This window comes from Nansenia antarctica, assembly GCF_963989245.1.
Source record: "Nansenia antarctica genome assembly, chromosome: 1".
NCBI classification, from domain to species: domain Eukaryota; kingdom Metazoa; phylum Chordata; class Actinopteri; order Argentiniformes; family Microstomatidae; genus Nansenia; species Nansenia antarctica.
This window is the reverse complement of record NC_137674.1, coordinates 110982121-110999394: the sequence shown is the minus strand read 5'-3', so window position 1 is coordinate 110999394 and position 17274 is coordinate 110982121. Positions and strand designations below refer to the sequence as shown.

General features: G+C 48.4%; 1 protein-coding gene across 1 annotated transcript; it reads left to right on the top strand.

Annotated features, from left to right (window-relative positions):
• Positions 1 to 1519: 1519 nt before the first annotated feature.
• ppm1g (protein phosphatase, Mg2+/Mn2+ dependent, 1G) lies at positions 1520 to 17274 on the top strand. The gene is made up of 11 exons (XM_080542187.1): positions 1520 to 1614; positions 3981 to 4135; positions 4336 to 4405; positions 4794 to 4879; positions 5051 to 5180; positions 5804 to 6315; positions 11834 to 11947; positions 12628 to 12862; positions 14210 to 14339; positions 16332 to 16431; positions 16849 to 17274. The coding sequence occupies exons 2-11, from the start codon at positions 4025 to 4027 to the stop codon at positions 17056 to 17058; spliced, it is 1698 nt and encodes a 565-aa protein (XP_080398313.1). The 5' UTR covers positions 1520 to 1614; positions 3981 to 4024; the 3' UTR covers positions 17059 to 17274.

Genomic DNA, 17274 nt, shown 5'->3' with positions numbered 1-17274 from the left:
GGTAGAGGCAGGTGGAGGTAGAGGCAGGTGGAGGTAGAGGCTGGTGGAGGTAGAGGCAGGTGGAGGTAGAGGCTGGTGGAGGTAGAGGCTGGTGGAGGTAGAGGCTGTGGCTCAGGAGGTAGAGGCAGGTGGAGGTAGAGGCTGGTGGAGGTAGAGGCTGGTGGAGGTAGAGGCTGGTGGAGGTAGAGGCTGGTGGAGGTAGAGGCTGTGTCTCAGGAGGTAGAGGCTGGTGGAGGTAGAGGCTGTGTCTCAGGAGGTAGAGGCTGGTGGAGGTAGAGGCAGGTGGAGGTAGAGGCAGGTGGAGGTAGAGGCTGGTGGAGGTAGAGGCTGTGGCTCAGGAGGTAGAGGCAGGTGGAGGTAGAGGCTGGTGGAGGTAGAGGCAGGTGGAGGTAGAGGCAGGTGGAGGTAGAGGCTGTGGCTCAGGAGGTAGAGGCTGTGGCTCAGGAGGTAGAGGCTGTGTCTCAGGAGGTAGAGGCTGTGTCTCAGGAGGTAGAGGCTGTGGCTCAGGAGGTAGAGGAAGGTGGAGGTAGAGGCAGGTGGAGGTAGAGGCAGGTGGAGGTAGAGGCTGTGTCTCAGGAGGTAGAGGCTGTGTCTCAGGAGGTAGAGGCAGGTGGAGGTAGAGGCTGTGGCTCAGGAGGTAGAGGCAGGTGGAGGTAGAGGCAGGTGGAGGTAGAGGCAAGTGGAGGTAGAGGCTGTGTCTCAGGAGGTAGAGCCAAAGTCTAATGACCGCAAGGTCGCCAGATCGTTGGTTCGAACCCCGGCTGGTCACATGTCGAGGTGTCCTTGGGCAAGACGCTGAACCCCAAATGGCTCCAAATGAGCAAGCCGGCGCCTTGCACAGTAGCTTGCCGCCATTGGTGTGTGAATGTGTGTGTGAATGTGTGAATGAGAGGCCGTTGTAAAGCGCTTTGGAATAAGGCGCTATATAAGTCAGTCCATTTACTATTTGGAAGAGAGAAAGGGATGAACTGTTCAGTGGCGGTGACGAGTCGGTTTGGAATAATTTGGAATAGTTTTGTAATTAGGCCCTAGCTCTAGGTTTTGGAATTAGGTATGGGCAGAGATCTGTGCCACTAGAATCTGAATCTGAATTACTGACTTTGAATTTGAATTGCTCAATTTGAATTAAAAAAATTACATTGAATATTTTTTTTTACTTTGAATCACATAATTTGAATTTGTATTGTTTAACTTGAATAACTGAATTGAAAAACTAAATCAAGTTAAACAATACAAATTCAAATTATGTGATTCAAAGTAAAAAAAAATATTCAACGTAATTTTTTTAATTCAAATTGAGCAATTCAAATTCAAAGTCAGTAATTCAGATTCAGATTCTAGTGGCACAGATCTCTGCCCATAATTAGGCCCTAGGTCTAGGTTTTGGAATTAGGCCCTCGGTCTAGGTTTTGGAATTAGGCCCTCCGTCTAGGTTTTGGCGCCCATTTTGAACCCGCCCCTTTCTTCTTCTGCAAAAAAAACAACCCAAGCAGCGCGTTTCCTCTTCCGCTTCCTTTATGTCTGCGGTCCTCTCTCAGCGGTGTGTTGTTGCTGCACGTGTCTCCCGTTCCCCTGTCTAACCGCTCTTACCGGGACTCCCTGCAGAGATTAAGGGTAAGAGCTTTGAGGGGAACACTCTGGTTCTCTGGGTCTGACATGTAAAGTTTGGGTTCGGTCTGAGAGGTTCAGTCTGCGAGGCTAACCTCAGCTAGCCGCGGGAGCTAACCTACCCGCTCAATATGATGGTTGCCTTAGCAACACGCCGGCTAGCTGTCTGTGTGTGTGTGTGTGTGTGTGTGTGTGTGTGTGTGTGTGTGTGTGTGTGTGTCTGTCTCTCTCTCTCTCTCTGTCTGTGTGTCTGTCTGTCTGTCTGTCTGTGTGTCTGTATCTCTCTGTGTGTGTGTGTGTGTGTGTGTGTGTGTGTGTGTGTGTGTGTGTGTGTGTGTGTGTGTCTCTCTCTCTCTCTCTCTCTCTCTCTCTCTCTCTCTCTCTGTGTGTCTATATCTCTCTCTCTGTGTGTGTGTGTGTGTGTTAGGGCTGCACGATTTGGGGGGAAAATCGAATTGCGATTATTTGGACAGATATCGCGATTGCGATTAATTTGCGATTATTATTTTTTTAAATAGCAAAAAAAAAAAAAAAAAAAAAAAAAGGGGAGTTTTTGTAAACTGTGGCCATATCTCCGGCTAGGAAGGTCGTATCAACGTGCAGTTTGTTTGTACGTCTTCAGGGGACTTAGAGGCTCCCTCCTCTAGCACCCCCACAGCCCGAGCTACGAGTGAAAGAACTAAACTTACATTGGGTTGCTTTAAAGTTGGGTTGCTTTAAAATCAAGCTTCAGATTAAAACATGTGATGGAGCATTACTAACCTGACTCAGGTGGTTTGTTTCACACAACCATCTAGGAAAGCTTAATTGGAAGCTGTTTGGAAAAGGGCAGGTACTTTCAAAAAATACTTGGCAGGTGATTGGATGAATCTGTCTATCACCTATTTTCAGAGAGCATTACCACATGATACCATCAAACTATTAACTGCTCTAATTCTAATGCAAGGATGAGAACTTAAAAGATATGAATTGTATATATGATAACCTCATCTCATCTAGACAGGTGGCTACTTTCTAAGATGATCCAGCTATTAAAATGATCATTTGGGGATACACTGTGACTATAACTGAAAGGACCACATCTAGATGACTCGGTCAACAGTCGAACTGATGAATGATAGAATGGTGGTCTCTGACTATGGAGCACAGACACACGTCACCTTGACTTAGGAATCTGTGACATACTTCAGCCCAAGGCTAGGCTAGGCTAACCTCTGCGTCTTTAAAGCCGGCTGGTATGAACGAATGGTATGAGGTTATGCATACAGGACACATTCATGTTTGACAACAGAACAGTTAACTTCCATGTATCCATAAGCCTGCTATACTATATAAACACCAACCCGCAGGTTGCTGAGACTGTCAACTCTGTGTCTGTACTTTAACGCCGGGTTAGCATGAGTAGCTAAGCTAAGCTACCGTCTCGAAGACTACAAGTTAGCTAAGCTAAGTTTAAGGCTGGACTAACAGCACCGACATGCACTTGGCTGGTACAGTTAGTATAGTGAAATTGTACACTTACCTGTCGCAATTATAACATACTAACGTTTATCATACGTCCAGTAAGCCATGTGGTGTCTAATTGTCTCCGTTACGTTAGCCCAAAGTCTCATAATAATTGGACTGACTGTCGTGACACAACCTATGCCTGCGTTCGTAAATTCGCTCTGAGAGCGCCGGGTTCAAAGTCATAAAGAGACCAAGTAATTTGATTGGACAAGAGGCATTCCATGAGTGCTGATCAAATTTCCAAAATAGGTTTTAATCTCAATGTGACTTCCTGGTAAAATAAAGGTAAAAAAAAAAAAAAAAAAAAAAAAAATATGTAAAAAAAAAAAAAAAAAAAAATCGCAGGCAAATCGCAGGCTTTGCGATTAGCTAATCGCATCATTTCAAATCGCGATTTCGATTTAAAATCGATTAATCGTGCAGCCCTAGTGTGTGTGTGTGGTTGTGTCTGTGTGTGGTTGTGTCTGTGTGTGTCTGTCTCTGTCTGTCTCTCTCTCTCTGTGTCCCTCTCTCTCTGTGTCTCTGTCTCTCTCTCTCTGTCCCTCTCTCTCTCTGTCCCTCTCTCTCTCTCGCTCTCTCTCTCTCTATGAAGAGAGAAGGGTTTGTGCTCAGCTAACCTGCTGTCTCCCTCTCTCTCCCTCTCTCTCTCATATCCCTCTTTCTCTCATCCCTCTTTCTCTCATCCCTCTTTCTCTCATCCCTCTCTCTCTCCCCCTCTCTCTCATCCCTCTCTCTCTCTTATTCCTCTCTCTCATCCCTCTCTCTCTCTCCCCCTCTCTCTCATCCCTCTCTCTCTCTTATTCCTCTCTCTCATCCCTCTCTCTCTCTTATCCCTCTCTCTCTCTCATCCCTCTCTCTCTCAGACTGACACACCTGGTTCATCGCCTGGTCCATCGCCTGGTGCATCATGGGAGCTTACCTGTCGCAGCCCAACACGACCAAGTCGTCCTCTGACGGGGGCAACACGGCCATGAGCTACGGCTTCTCAGCCATGCAGGGCTGGAGGGTGTCCATGGAGGTAGGGGGGGCTGTGGGGAGGGGGGGGCATGCAGGGCTGGAGGGTGTCCATGGGGGCAGTGGGGGGGCTGTGGGGAGGGGGGGGCATGCAGGGTTGGAGTGTGTCCATGGGGGGGGGGGGGGAGGGGGAGAGGAGAGGTTAGAGAACCGCTGGTCTAGAATCAACACGTCTGACGTCATGTGACCTCTTCCTTCCCCCAGGACGCCCATAACTGCATCCCAGAGCTGGACGGGGAGACGGCCCTGTTTGCCGTGTACGACGGACACGGAGGTAGCTACCCGCTGCACCCGACCCTCAGACACATCGTGAGCTTAGAATGATAAGGTTCTATCTCCGTTTAGGGTAGTTCAGAGATATTGAGCGTCAAAGTTTTTACATTCCGTTATGTTTCGTGAGATGGAACCTTTGTATTTTATTAATTACTAACTAAAAAAATGTCAACATTGAAAAAATAATAACACCACACAGGCATTAATAAACACCTAATGGATCAGATTATGTACAAAACTCTATTTTGACAAGAACCTTATAATTCTAACGTCACGACATCACTCTGGGTTAACACACTTCTCCATGGAGGTTGGATCAGAACCAGAGTCGTTAGTTATAGTGTGATGTTATTAAACAACCTTTAACCCCCCCCCCCCCCCCCCCCCAGGTGAGGAGGTTGCTCTCTACTGCTCCAAGTACCTGCCTGACGTCATCAAGGAGCAGAAGAACTACAAAGATGGCAAACTGCAGAAGGTCAGTAACTAACCCTACCCTACCCCAAACTGTAGAAGCTCTGGAACTAACCCTACCCCAAACCGTAGAAGCTCAGTAACTAACCCTACCCCAAACTGCAGAAGCGCAGGAACTAACGTGTGTGTGCCTGTGTGTGCCTGTGTGCCTGCCTGTGTGTGTGTGTGTGTGCAGGCGTTGGAGGAGGCGTTCATGTCCATAGACAGCAGGATGACCACGGAGGACGTCATCAAGGAGCTGGTCCAAATCGCCGGGCGGCCCCAGCAGGAGGCAGCCAATGAGAAGGTGGCTGAGGAGGACGATGGTGAGGAACCCACACGTAGCTCCTCCCACATCTGCTGTCGGGAGATCTGATAGGCTCAAACCCACACACAGCTCCTCCCACATCCCTCTACTGATCAATACATTGTCTCTGTCCTACCGTCGACAGATCAATACATTTGATGTGCACATCTGTCTGTGTCCTACTTTCTTCTCTCTCTCTCTCCCTCTCTCTCTCTCTGTGTGTTTCTCTCTCTCTCTGTCTGTCTGTCTCTCTCTCTGTGTGTGTCTCTGTCTGTGTCTCTCTCTCTCTCTCTCTCTGTGTGTCTCTCTCTCTCTCTGTCTCTCTCTCTGTCTCTCTGTCTCTCTCTCTCTCTGTGTCTCTCTCTCTGTCTCTCTGTCTGTCTGTCTCTCTCTCTGTGTGTGTCTCTCTCTCTCTCTCTTTCTCTCTCTGTGTGTGTCTCTCTCTGTCTCTTTCTCTCTCTCTCCCCCTCTCTCTCTCTCTCTCTCTCTCTGTTGCTCCTCGTGTTTGAGTGACAGTTTGTGATCCTTTAACTCCTTCAGCACCCGAACGTTCAACATTCCAAGACTTTATTCACCGGAAATACATAAATGATGATGCTCTGCCCCCCCCCCCGTTCCTCTGCCCCCCCCCTCTCCCCTTAGTGGACAACGAGGAGGCGGAGCTTCTCCACGAGGAGGCCACCATGACCATCGAGGAGCTGCTGGTGCGCTACGGCCAGAACCTGAACGCCCTGAAGCACGGCAAGAAGCCTGGCACCGCCGCCGCGGGGGAGGGGGCGGGCGCCACGGCCCCCAAGGTGGTCAACGGGCAGCTGGAGGGGGTGGAGAAGGAGGGGGGGGCGGGGCCTGCGGCGGCCGCGGCCGGGGGTTCCAAGCTGAGGGCCTGCAGGAGAGGGGGTCCGGAGGGAGGGGCCGGGGGGGCAGGAGAGAAGCCCGCCAAGGGAGAGGGGGACGCGCCTGGCCCCTCCTCCTCCGGCTCCTCCTCCTCCGCAGCCGCCACGCCCCCCCAGCCTGCTGGCTCCGCCCCCCAGCCTGCTGGCTCGGCCCCCCAGTCCAGCTCCTCCCCCCCCCAGCCTGCAGACACCAAGTCCAGGTTCTTTGAGGACAGCGACGAGTCTGGGGAGGAAGAGGAAGAGGAGGGCAGCGATGACGAGGTAAGGAGTGGAGGTGGGGTCTGAGGAGGGGGGTGGGGGGTAGGGCTGTTTGCTCCAATAAGTGTTATAAACATGTAAAGTGCAGGGCTTAAAGTACTCCGGCACAGTGCCGGATTTCCGGCGCGGGAGAATTAAAAAAATAAAAAACTGCAATTGCGGCATTGCGCCGACGTGGTGGCGGGGGCGCTGTTTCACAAATAACTTAGCTTTCGTGTTTGCTAGCGAAACAGCTGATAGTTGATGTTGACTGCTCAAGGAGAATACATATTTGAAAGTACAGAATGCCTGAGAGCCTTATATTGCATTATATTACATTATATTTTGTGTGGCCATCTGGTGCCTGAATATTGTTTTTTCCTTTACATATATAATGACATTTCCACCATAAATTGATGGCGAAAGGGCACAAATTGGTGCATATAAATTCACCAGAATGCAAGAAATTAAGTGTTTGATGCTCGTTTAAGGACCCCCAGACAGCCCTGCTTCATGGGTCCCCCCCGATGTCAAACACCACTGGTACCACCTCCGCCTCATTTTGAGCCAGGAAAAACCCTGAGTAGTGACGGGAAGCCTTATGGGACGTGGTGCCAAGAAGGAGAATATAAGTGATAGTGGCTTAATAAGTAATCAGTTTGTTCTTTTAAAGACATGTATATAAGTTCTGGGCCCTGGACAGTCTGGACGGATTGTATGGCAGCTAGTGCTGAGGCACAAACATGTACATTTCAAGCCTGCAAACTGTGACACTTTAAATAACGTGAAAAAATACTATTGTGCAATATGACAACCCTAGTTGACTATCTGTGCAGTATAGTACAGTGGATTGTGTACATAGCCTTTATTTATGTAAACCAGCTCCTTACCTTCTTGTGATTTTTTCTTTTTCTAAAAGTTTTTTTTTTTTTTCCTTTCCTAACACCAGGGGAGCCACCCCTCCTAATTTCGTTGTTTGGTACCTGTACTGTAGCAATGACAATAAAGTCCATTCATTCATTCATATTTTATTCTGTATTGTTATAGTGATAGTGGCTTAATAAGTGATGCAATCAGTTTGGCCTTTTAAAGACATCTATTTTTATTTTTTATTTTATTAAGTATAAAACAGTATTATGAATGAATGAATGAATGGTCTTTATTGTCATTACAGTTTTTCCCAATTGCTAAAACACAAAAGCCAATTCTCTAAACCAAATGACCAGTTCTCTAAACACATTTAATAAAACTAGCTCCCACTTGCCAAAACCATAAACACATTTCACATGAAGACACAATTCACAAAACACAATACTCCTTTTCTCATAAATCTAAACACATTTTGTCTTGCTAAAACACAAGTTGCAAAAAACTCTGCTCAAAATGTCAAATTCTCAAATTAAAGCTCATGTGATGCAAAATGCTTGCCACAGTCAGCAACATTTTAACACAATGAACACACCTGGCTTCATTCATTAAACATAACGACTCAAAATTTAAGACACTTGTTGCAAATGATTGTGGTGTGTGTGTGTGTGGTATAGTTCCATAAATAAATAAAAAAAACATCACACCCTGAACATTGTTTTCAGTGAGTATTGTTGTGTGTAATGGATCCTCTGTAGTGTTTGCATTGAGTTGTGATACAGTACAGTATTGTACATGTTACGGTACATGTGGGAATACGGTAACATTTTTCAAACCTTTATTTACGTAAAACTCAATAGGACAACAGTGCAACAACTTCGCGGCTGAACTTTAGTAAAATTTCGGACATCATATGCCATTTAAAGGGGGGAAATAGATATCTAAAAATGCATGACTATCATGCAAAATCAGCCTTACTGTAATGTAAAATATGTAATGTTAGATATAACGTTAGACAGGGAGCGCAGATTTATTTTTATGCATGACTATCATACATGTGGGAAAACTAGGGTTAGGGTTAGGTGCTAGGGTTACAGTAAGGTTAGGGTTAGGATTAGGGGTAGAGTTTGAGTTTTGAAGAGGGAAGGTGTGGTTTTGCTTATGTAGCTTTAGAAAAGTGTGTTGTGTTTAGAGTTTTGGGAAAATGGAGGAAAGTTTTGTGAAATGTGTTTTAGCAATTGAGAAAAACTGTAATACAGTACAGGTACCATACAACGAAATTTAGGAGGGGGGGCTCCCCTGGTGCTGGGAAAAAGACTAAAAACACGAGGGCCAAGGGTAAAATAAAAAAGGAAAAAGAGCTGGTTTACATAAATAAAGGCTATGTACACTATCTACTATACTACTATACTATACAATAAAACACTGTGCTGTACTCTATGCTATGCTATAAATATCCTAACTTTTCCTATAGCTGAACCTTATGTACACAAGGGTTGTCATATTGCACATACCCGGTAGTATTGTTGCACATTCATTTAAAGTATTAATGCATTTTAACATTGAGACATATATTTTGTATTGACTATAAAATAGTATTAATGCATTTAAACATTGAGACAAGAAGCTGTCTTCTGTACCCGCTCTGCCAATATGGAATGGAATGGAATGGAATGGAATGGAATGGACTTTATTTGTCATTGCTACAGTACAGGTACCAAACAACGAAATTTAGGAGGGGTGGCTCCCCTGGTGTTAGGAAAGGAAAAAAAAAACACATTTTAGAAAAAGCATAGATGCATAAAATCACAAGAGGGTAAGGAGCTGGTTTACATCAATAAAGGCTATGTACACAATCCACTGTACTATACTGCACAGATAGTCAACTAGGGTTGTCATATTGCACAAAGAGTATTTTTTCACATTATTTTAAAGTGTCACAGTTTGCAGGTTTGAAAATGTACATGTTTGTGCCTCAGCACTAGCTGCCATACAATCCGTCCGGACTGTCCTGGGCCCAGAACTTAGGACTTTTCTGTGTTCAGGGCCTTGACGGCCCTGTGGTAGAAGCAGTCCTTCAGTCTGTTTGTCTTAGCGGCCGGGGTCCTGTACCTCCTGTTCGAGGGCAGCTTGACAAAGTGTACGTGCCCAGGGGGCCAATATCTCAAACTGTGACCCCCCTCCCCAAGAAAAAGTTTCAGGCACAGGATTTTTTCCCACTTTAAGCCCTGAAAGTGTGTTAGACATATGTAATAAGTGTTAGAACATTAATGACATTTGTGTAAACACAGACTCACAGACTCAAAAATCAAAAAGTTTTGGTACTACTAGATCTTAGCGCTGCCTTTGACACTGTAGACCACGACATTCTAATAGATAGACTAAAAACCTGGGTAGGACTTTCCGGCACTGCCCTAAAGTGATTTAGATCCTACCTACAAGACAGAAGCTACTATGTCTCCATTGGCAACTTTGTATCTGACCAAATTAAAATGACGTGGGGTTCCCCAAGGGTCAATCCTTGGCCCCCTTCTATTCAATCTCTACATCAGGGGTCTTCAACCTTTTCAGCCCAAGGACCCCTTGGACGAGAGACAACCAGAACAGGGACCCCCACATGTAATAACAATTTTTACATGTCACATTTTAAGGCCTATAATAACTTTATTCACCTTATTAACCTATTTTGTCACGACCAGAGGTAGGACCCAAACGCTGACACAGGTGAACAGGTAAGAGTTAAATAATAAAGGTTTATTTCTAGTAACAAGGCTGATGGGAATAGGCAGGTGGGTCGTCAGGCAGGCGGGAGGTCAGGCAGGAGGAAGGGTCGACAGACAGGTGGGGAATCAAGCAGGAAGAATGGTCGGCAGGCAGGTGGAGTAGTCGGCAGACAGGCAGGGGGTCAGACAGGAGGAGTAGTCGGCAGACAGGCAAACTCAGCACTCATTTCTTTAGCGGCGAGGGATTCTCTGTGCAGCATGCAGTGAGTCCACATCACTTTGGGGGCGACTTTTCTGACAAGCGCCATCAGTCCACTCTTTTGCCCAGTCATAGCGCGCGCACCGTCGGTACACACCGCGACACACTTTGCCCAACGTACGTCATTTTCACAGAGAAAGTCATCAATCACTTTGAAAATGTCAGCACTTGTTGTGCGTTCAGGAAGCTTCTTACAAAACAAGAACTCTTCACACATTTCGTCTTGGTCAACAAAGCGCACAAATGCCAAGAGCTGTGCGTCTTTGGAGATGTCCACTGATTCATCCAATTGGAGTGCAAATGCCTCCGCCGTTTGTAATTTCTCAATTAACTGCACCCTCACATCCGATGCCATTTCACCAATTTGCCGAGCAATTGTTGTGTCTGACAATGGGATAGTCTTCAACTTTTCTGCACATGAATGAATGAATGAATGAATGAATGAATGGACTTTATTGTCATTGCTACAGTACAGGTACCAAACAACGAAATTTAGGAGGGGTGGCTCCCCTGGTGTTAGGAAAGGGAAAAAAAACAACTTTTAAAAAAATCACAAGAAGGGAAGGAGCTGGTTTACATAAATAAAGGCTATGTACACAATCCACTGTACTATACTGTACAGATAGACGACTAGGGTTGTCATATTGCACAATAGTATTGTTTCACGTTATTTAAAGTGTCACAGTTTGCAGGCTTGAAATGTACATGTTTGTGCCTCAGCACTACACCTGATTTTTACGCGAAGAGCAACTTGATATGAGGCTTTCAAAGCAAGCTCACCGACTTTCGCAGATTTTCTTATCATTGTCTGTTGGCCTTGGAGAGAGTGCAGACGAGCCTGAAAGTAGTCCAGTGCTCTATCTTGTAAGTGGCCATGATTCCTCTCCAAGTGTCGTTGCAGCTTTGATGGCTTCATGCTTTCGTTTGAGAGCGTCGCCGCACAAACAACACAGACCGGCAATTCCACTCCTTCGGTTTCTTTGAAAGTAAATCCAAACTTTAGGTACACTTCTGAATATTTTCGGGACTTTTCTCTTTTGCGTTTATCTGCCCCTGGGGCAGGCGCTCCTGGGGCCGAGGTGGAAGGAGTAGGCCTAGCCGTTGGATCTCGAGCTCGAGGTCTCGTTACTGTTACAAATGTATCCATCCTGCTTCACTAATTAATAGTAGTAACTAATAATGTGAAGTTATAATATAATTATTGGACTCAGACAACTTGCGCACGTTTAACTCAACCAGTTTAATCAACACTCAGCTTCAACAGTGCCTCGGGTCATTACCCATAATGCAAATAGTAAATAGTACATTTTTATTGTAAATAGTTTTTTGTCAAAAGTAGCTTATTATTGCCTATTAATGCTTGTAGTTTACTCAATATAACTTTTGTTATATTTTTTAATTGTCACAAATTATTTTGGTGAAAATTGTAAATTATTCTGAAAAAAATTGGCGGACCCCCTGCAGTACCTCTGCGGACCCCCTAGGGGTCGCGGACCCCCGGTTGAAGACCACTGCTCTACATCATTGGGACACATCATAAAAAAAGAACAAAATTGCCTACCACAACTATGCGGATGACACTCAAATCTACATAGCCCTCTCACCGAACGACTATAGTCCCATCGACGATCTCTGTAATTGCATTGAACAAATAAACATGTGTTATAGATGTGTAATAAGCGTGGTGTTCCAGGGAAGCGAGGAGGATGAGGGGGAGGAGTACAGCAGCGATGAGCAGGAGGACACGGAGGAGGAGGACAGCGAGGAGGAGGAGATGTGTCTGCCAGGGATGGACGGCAAGGAAGAGGTCGGTACACTCTCTGTAACCACTGTGACCTCCGACCCCTGACCTCCTGCATGTCTGTCACTGTCACCTCTGACCCCTGACCCTCCTGCATGTCTCCACTGTGACCCCTGACCTTCTCCATGTCTGTCACCCTGAACCTTGACATCTAACCCTAACCCTCCATGTCTGTCACCCTGACCCTTGACATCTAACCCTAACCCTCCATGTCTGTCACCCTGACCCTTAACCCTGACCTCCTGCATGTCTCCACTGTGACCCCTGACCTTCTCCATGTCTGTCACCCTGAACCTTGACCTCTAACCCTAACCCTCCATGTCTGTCACCCTGACCCTTAACCCTGACCTCCTGCATGTCTGTACTGTGACCCCTGACCTTCTCCATGTCTGTCACCCTGAACCTTGACCTCTAACCTTGACCTCCTGCATGTCTCTACTGTGACCCCTGACCCTGCATGTCTGTCCACTGAGTGCCACTCAATGAGTTAAAGAAGTGTCTGTGCGTGTGTGTCTGTGTGTGTCTGTGTGTGTCTCTGTCTGTGTGTGTCCCTGTGTGTCTGTCTGTGTCTGTGTGTCCCTGTCTGTGTGTGTGTGTCTGTGTGTCCGTGTGTGTCCCTGTCTGTGTGTGTGTCTCTGTGTGTGTCCGTGTCTCACGTCTCCCTCCCTCCCTCCCTCGGTGCCCAGCCCGGTTCGGACAGCGGCACCACGGCGGTGGTGGCTCTGATCCGGGGGCAGCAGCTGATCGTGGCCAACGCGGGGGACTCCCGCTGCGTGGTGTCGGAGGGTGGCCGGGCCGTGGACATGTCCGTCGACCACAAGCCCGAGGACGAGCTGGAGCTGGCCCGCATCAAGAATGCCGGGGGGAAGGTCACCATGGACGGCCGCGTCAACGGAGGCCTCAACCTCTCACGGGCCATCGGTCAGTACCACACACACACACACACACACACGCACACACCTGCCTAGTCAGTACCGCACACACACACTGGCCTAGTCAGTACCACACACACACGCACACACACACACCTGCCTAGTCAGTACCGCACACACACACACACACACCGGCCTAGTCAGTACCACACACACACACACACACATCGGCCTAGTCAGTACCACACACACACACCGGCCTAGTCAGTACCACACACACACGCACACACCTGCCTAGTCAGTACCACACACGCACGCACGCACGCACACACACACCGGCCTAGTCAGTACCACACACACACACACACACACCGGCCTAGTCAGTACCACACACACACGCACACACACACACACACACACCTGCCTAGTCAGTACCACACACACACACACCTGCCTAGTCAGTACCACCACACACACACACACACACACGGGCCATCAGTCTGTAGTCAGTACCACACACACACACACGGGCCTATAGTCAGTACCACACGCACACACACACACCGGCCTAGTCAGTACCACCACACACACACAAGGGCCATCGGTCAGTACCACACACACACACACACCGGCCTGGTCAGCTGGGTTACAGTCGTAGGAATAATAACAGAGTTCCCACGGGTCCTTGAAATCCTTGAAAGTTTGTGAATTTGAGAAAAAGGTCTTAAAAGTTTTTGAAAATACACATGGGTCATTGAAAGTGTTTGAATTCCCCTCTCTCTCTCTCTCTCTCTCTCTTATTTAAAAAATATATCTATATTCAAAAATGTTTTACTTAGCTCGTCAACTACTAAATAAGTGTCTGTAATGCTTAACTTTACACATATTTCACATTACCGTATTTTCCGGACTATAAGTCGCTCCGGAAACCATCTAGTGTTCACACATTCAAGCCTCTCTTTTTAATTGATGTCTGTGAGTGGATAGTTCCTATTGTATAAATTCTGTCTCAAAAATATTTAAAAAAATAGATCTGTCTCAAACTATGCCGTGTTGGCTTCTTGAATTTGAGGGAATTGAGTCTTGAAAGTCCTTGAAAGGTGCTTGAATGTGATGTTTCAGAAGGTGTGAGAACCTTGAGTAAATAATATATCCGCTAGCGGAAATTAAAGAGCGTACAGGTTAACATCAAATGTGTCACATTCTAAAGCGTTGGTCCTCATGTCGGGATCTGATGATCTGACTTTTTTCTTTTTGAATACATTTCTGCGTTGTTGAAAAAAAAAGAAGAAAAAAGACACATCGCTAGTCAACGAACACAGCTTGTTTTGTGAGCCTGTTAACAATGTAAAGTAGTGTTATCGTTAACGTGTGTGTGTGTGTGTGTGTGTGTCAGGTGACCACTTCTACAAGCGTAACAAGGCCCTGTGTCCAGAGGAGCAGATGATCTCGGCCCACCCAGACGTGAAGGTGCTCACCCTCAACAAAGACCACGACTTCATGGTCATCGCCTGCGACGGCATCTGGTACACTGCCTTCCCATTGGACCGTCTGAAATGTTGCTGTTGTGTGATTGATACATTAATTAGACCATTTAGCAGATGCTTTTAATCCAAAAGATTTACAATTAGAGATTCCAGGGGAATCTGTCTGCCGCTGACCTGTCTGTCTGTCTGTCTCTGACCTGTCTGCCTGCCCCTGACCTGTCTGTCTCTGACCTGTCTACTGACCTGCCTGTCTGCCCCTAACCTGTCTACTGACCTGTCTGTCTGCCTCCCCTGACCTGTCTACTGACCTGTCTACTGACCTGCCTGTCTGCCCCTAACCTGTCTACTGACCTGTCTGTCTGCCCCTAACCTGTCTACTGACCTGTCTGTCTGCCTCCCCTGACCTGTCTACTGACCTGTCTGTCTGCCCCTAACCTGTCTACTGACCTGTCTGTCTCTGACCTGTCTCTGACCTGTCTACTGACCTGCCTGTCTGTCTACTGACCTGCCTGTCTGCCCCTAACCTGTCTACTGACCTGTCTGTCTGCCTCCCCTGACCTGTCTACTGACCTGTCTGTCTGCCTCCCCTGACCTGTCTACTGACCTGTCTGTCTGCCTCCCCTGACCTGTCTACTGACTTGTCTGTCTGCCTCTGACCTGTCTGTCTGTCTGTCTCTGACCTGTCTGTCTGCCACTGACCTGTCTGTCTCTGACCTGTCTACTGACCTGTCTGTCTGTCTGCCCCTAACCTGTCTACTGACCTGCCTGTCTGTCTGCCTCCCCTGACCTGTCTACTGACCTGCCTGTCTGCCCCTAACCTGTCTACTGACCTGCCTGTCTGTCTGCCCCTGACCTGTCTGTCTGTCTGCCCCTGACCTGTCTGTCTGCCTCCCCTGACCTGTCTACTGACCTGTCTGCCTGCCCCTGACCTGTCTGTCTGTCTGTCCACTGACCTGTCTGTCTGTCTGCCCCTGACCTGTCTGTCTGTCTGTCCACTGACCTGTCTGTCTGTCTGCCCCTGACCTGTCTGTCTGTCTGTCCACTGACCTGTCTGTCTGTCTGCCCCTGACCTGTCTGTCTGTCTGTCCACTGACCTGTCTGTCTGTCTGCCCCTGACCTGTCTGTCTGTCTGCCCCTGACCTGTCTGTCTGTCTGTCCACTGACCTGTCTGCCTGCCCCTGACCTGTCTGTCTCTGACCTGTCTATCTGTCTGTCTCTGACCTGTCTACTGACCTGCCTGTCTGCCCCTAACCTGTCTACTAACCTGTCTACTGACCTGTCTGTCTGCCCCTAACCTGTCTACTGACCTGTCTGTCTGCCCCTAACCTGGCTGTCTGTCTGTCTGCCCCTGACCTGCCTGTCTGTCTGCCCCTGACCTGCCTGTCTGTCTGCCCCTGACCTACCTGTCTGTCTGTCTGCCCCTGACCTACCTGTCTGTCTGTCTGCTGACCTGTCTGTCTGCCTGCCCCCGACCTATCTGTCTGTCTGCTCCTGACCTGTCTGTCTGCCTGCCTGCCCCTGACCTACCTGTCTGTCTGCTGACCTGTCTGTCTGCTGACCTGTCTGTCTGCCCCTGACCTGTCTGTCTGCCCCTAACCTGTCTGTCTGCCCCTAACCTGTCTGTCTGCCCCTGACCTGTCTGTCTGCCCCTAACCTGTCTGTCTGCCCCTAACCTGTCTGTCTGCCCCTAACCTGTCTGTCTGCCCCTGACCTGTCTGTCTGCCCCTGACCTGTCTGTCTGCCCCTAACCTGTCTGTCTGCCCCTGACCTGTCTGTCTGTCTGTCTCTGACCTGTCTGTCTGTCTGTCTCTGACCTGTCTGTCTGCCCCTGACCTGTCTGTCTGTCTGTCTCTGACCTGTCTGTCTGCCCCTGACCTGTCTGTCTGCCTGCCCCCGACCTATCTGTCTGTCTGCCACTGACCTGTCTGTCTGTCTGCCCCTGACCTATCTGTCTGTCTGCTGGCCTGTCTGTCTGCCTGCCTGCCCCTGACCTGTCTGTCTGTCTGCTGACCTGTCTGTCTGCTCCTGTAGGAACGTGCTGAGCAGTCAGGAGGTGGTGGACTTCGTCAGTGAGAGGATAAAGCCCAACGCCAGCGGCCAGACCCGCGCCCTATCCTCCATAGTGGAAGAGGTAACCTGACCCCCCAACTAACCCTAACACCCACCACATTCTAATAGATAGACTAAAAACTAAAGACTTTCAGGCACTGTCCTAAACTGGTTTAGATCCTACCTACGGGACAGAAGCTACTATGTCTCCATTGACAACTTTCCAATCAAAGTAAAATGACAGGCGGAGTTCCCCAAGGATCAATCCGTGGCCCCCTCCTATTCAATCTCGACATGCTTCCATTGAGACACATCCTAAAAAAGAACAAATTGCCTACCACAACGATGTGTATGACACTCAATTCTACACAGCCCCCCCTCACCTAACGACTAATAGTCCCTCTGGTTGTATTTCTCTAACGCTGTATGTATGTGAAGCACGTTGAATTGCCCCTGCTGTATGAGATGTCCTATACTAAATAAAGGTCCCTGTGTGTAGCTGCTGGACCACTGCCTGGCCCCTGACACCTCTGGAGACGGGACAGGATGTGACAACATGACCAGTATGATCGTCACCTTCGGCGCGCACCCCGGCGCCGCCTCCTCCTCTTCCTCCGACGGCTCCAAGAAGAGGAAGCCCTCCGAGGCGGCGGAGGAGAACGGCGGCGAGGAGAACGGCAGCGACAGCAAAAAGACCAAGAGTGAATAAGAACCAGCGGGACCGGGACCCCCCCCCCCTCCCCGTCACCAGACCCCCGATCAGAACTCTAAACTCCCCCGCTGCTCCTCCCCCTCCTTCTCCTGCTCCTCCTCCCTGTCCTCGCCCTCCTTCTCCTCCCCCTCTTCCCCCTCCTTCTCCTCCCCCCCTCTGCCTCCCCCTGCTCCTCTGCCTCCCCCTGCTCCTCTGCCTCCTCCTCCTTCTTCT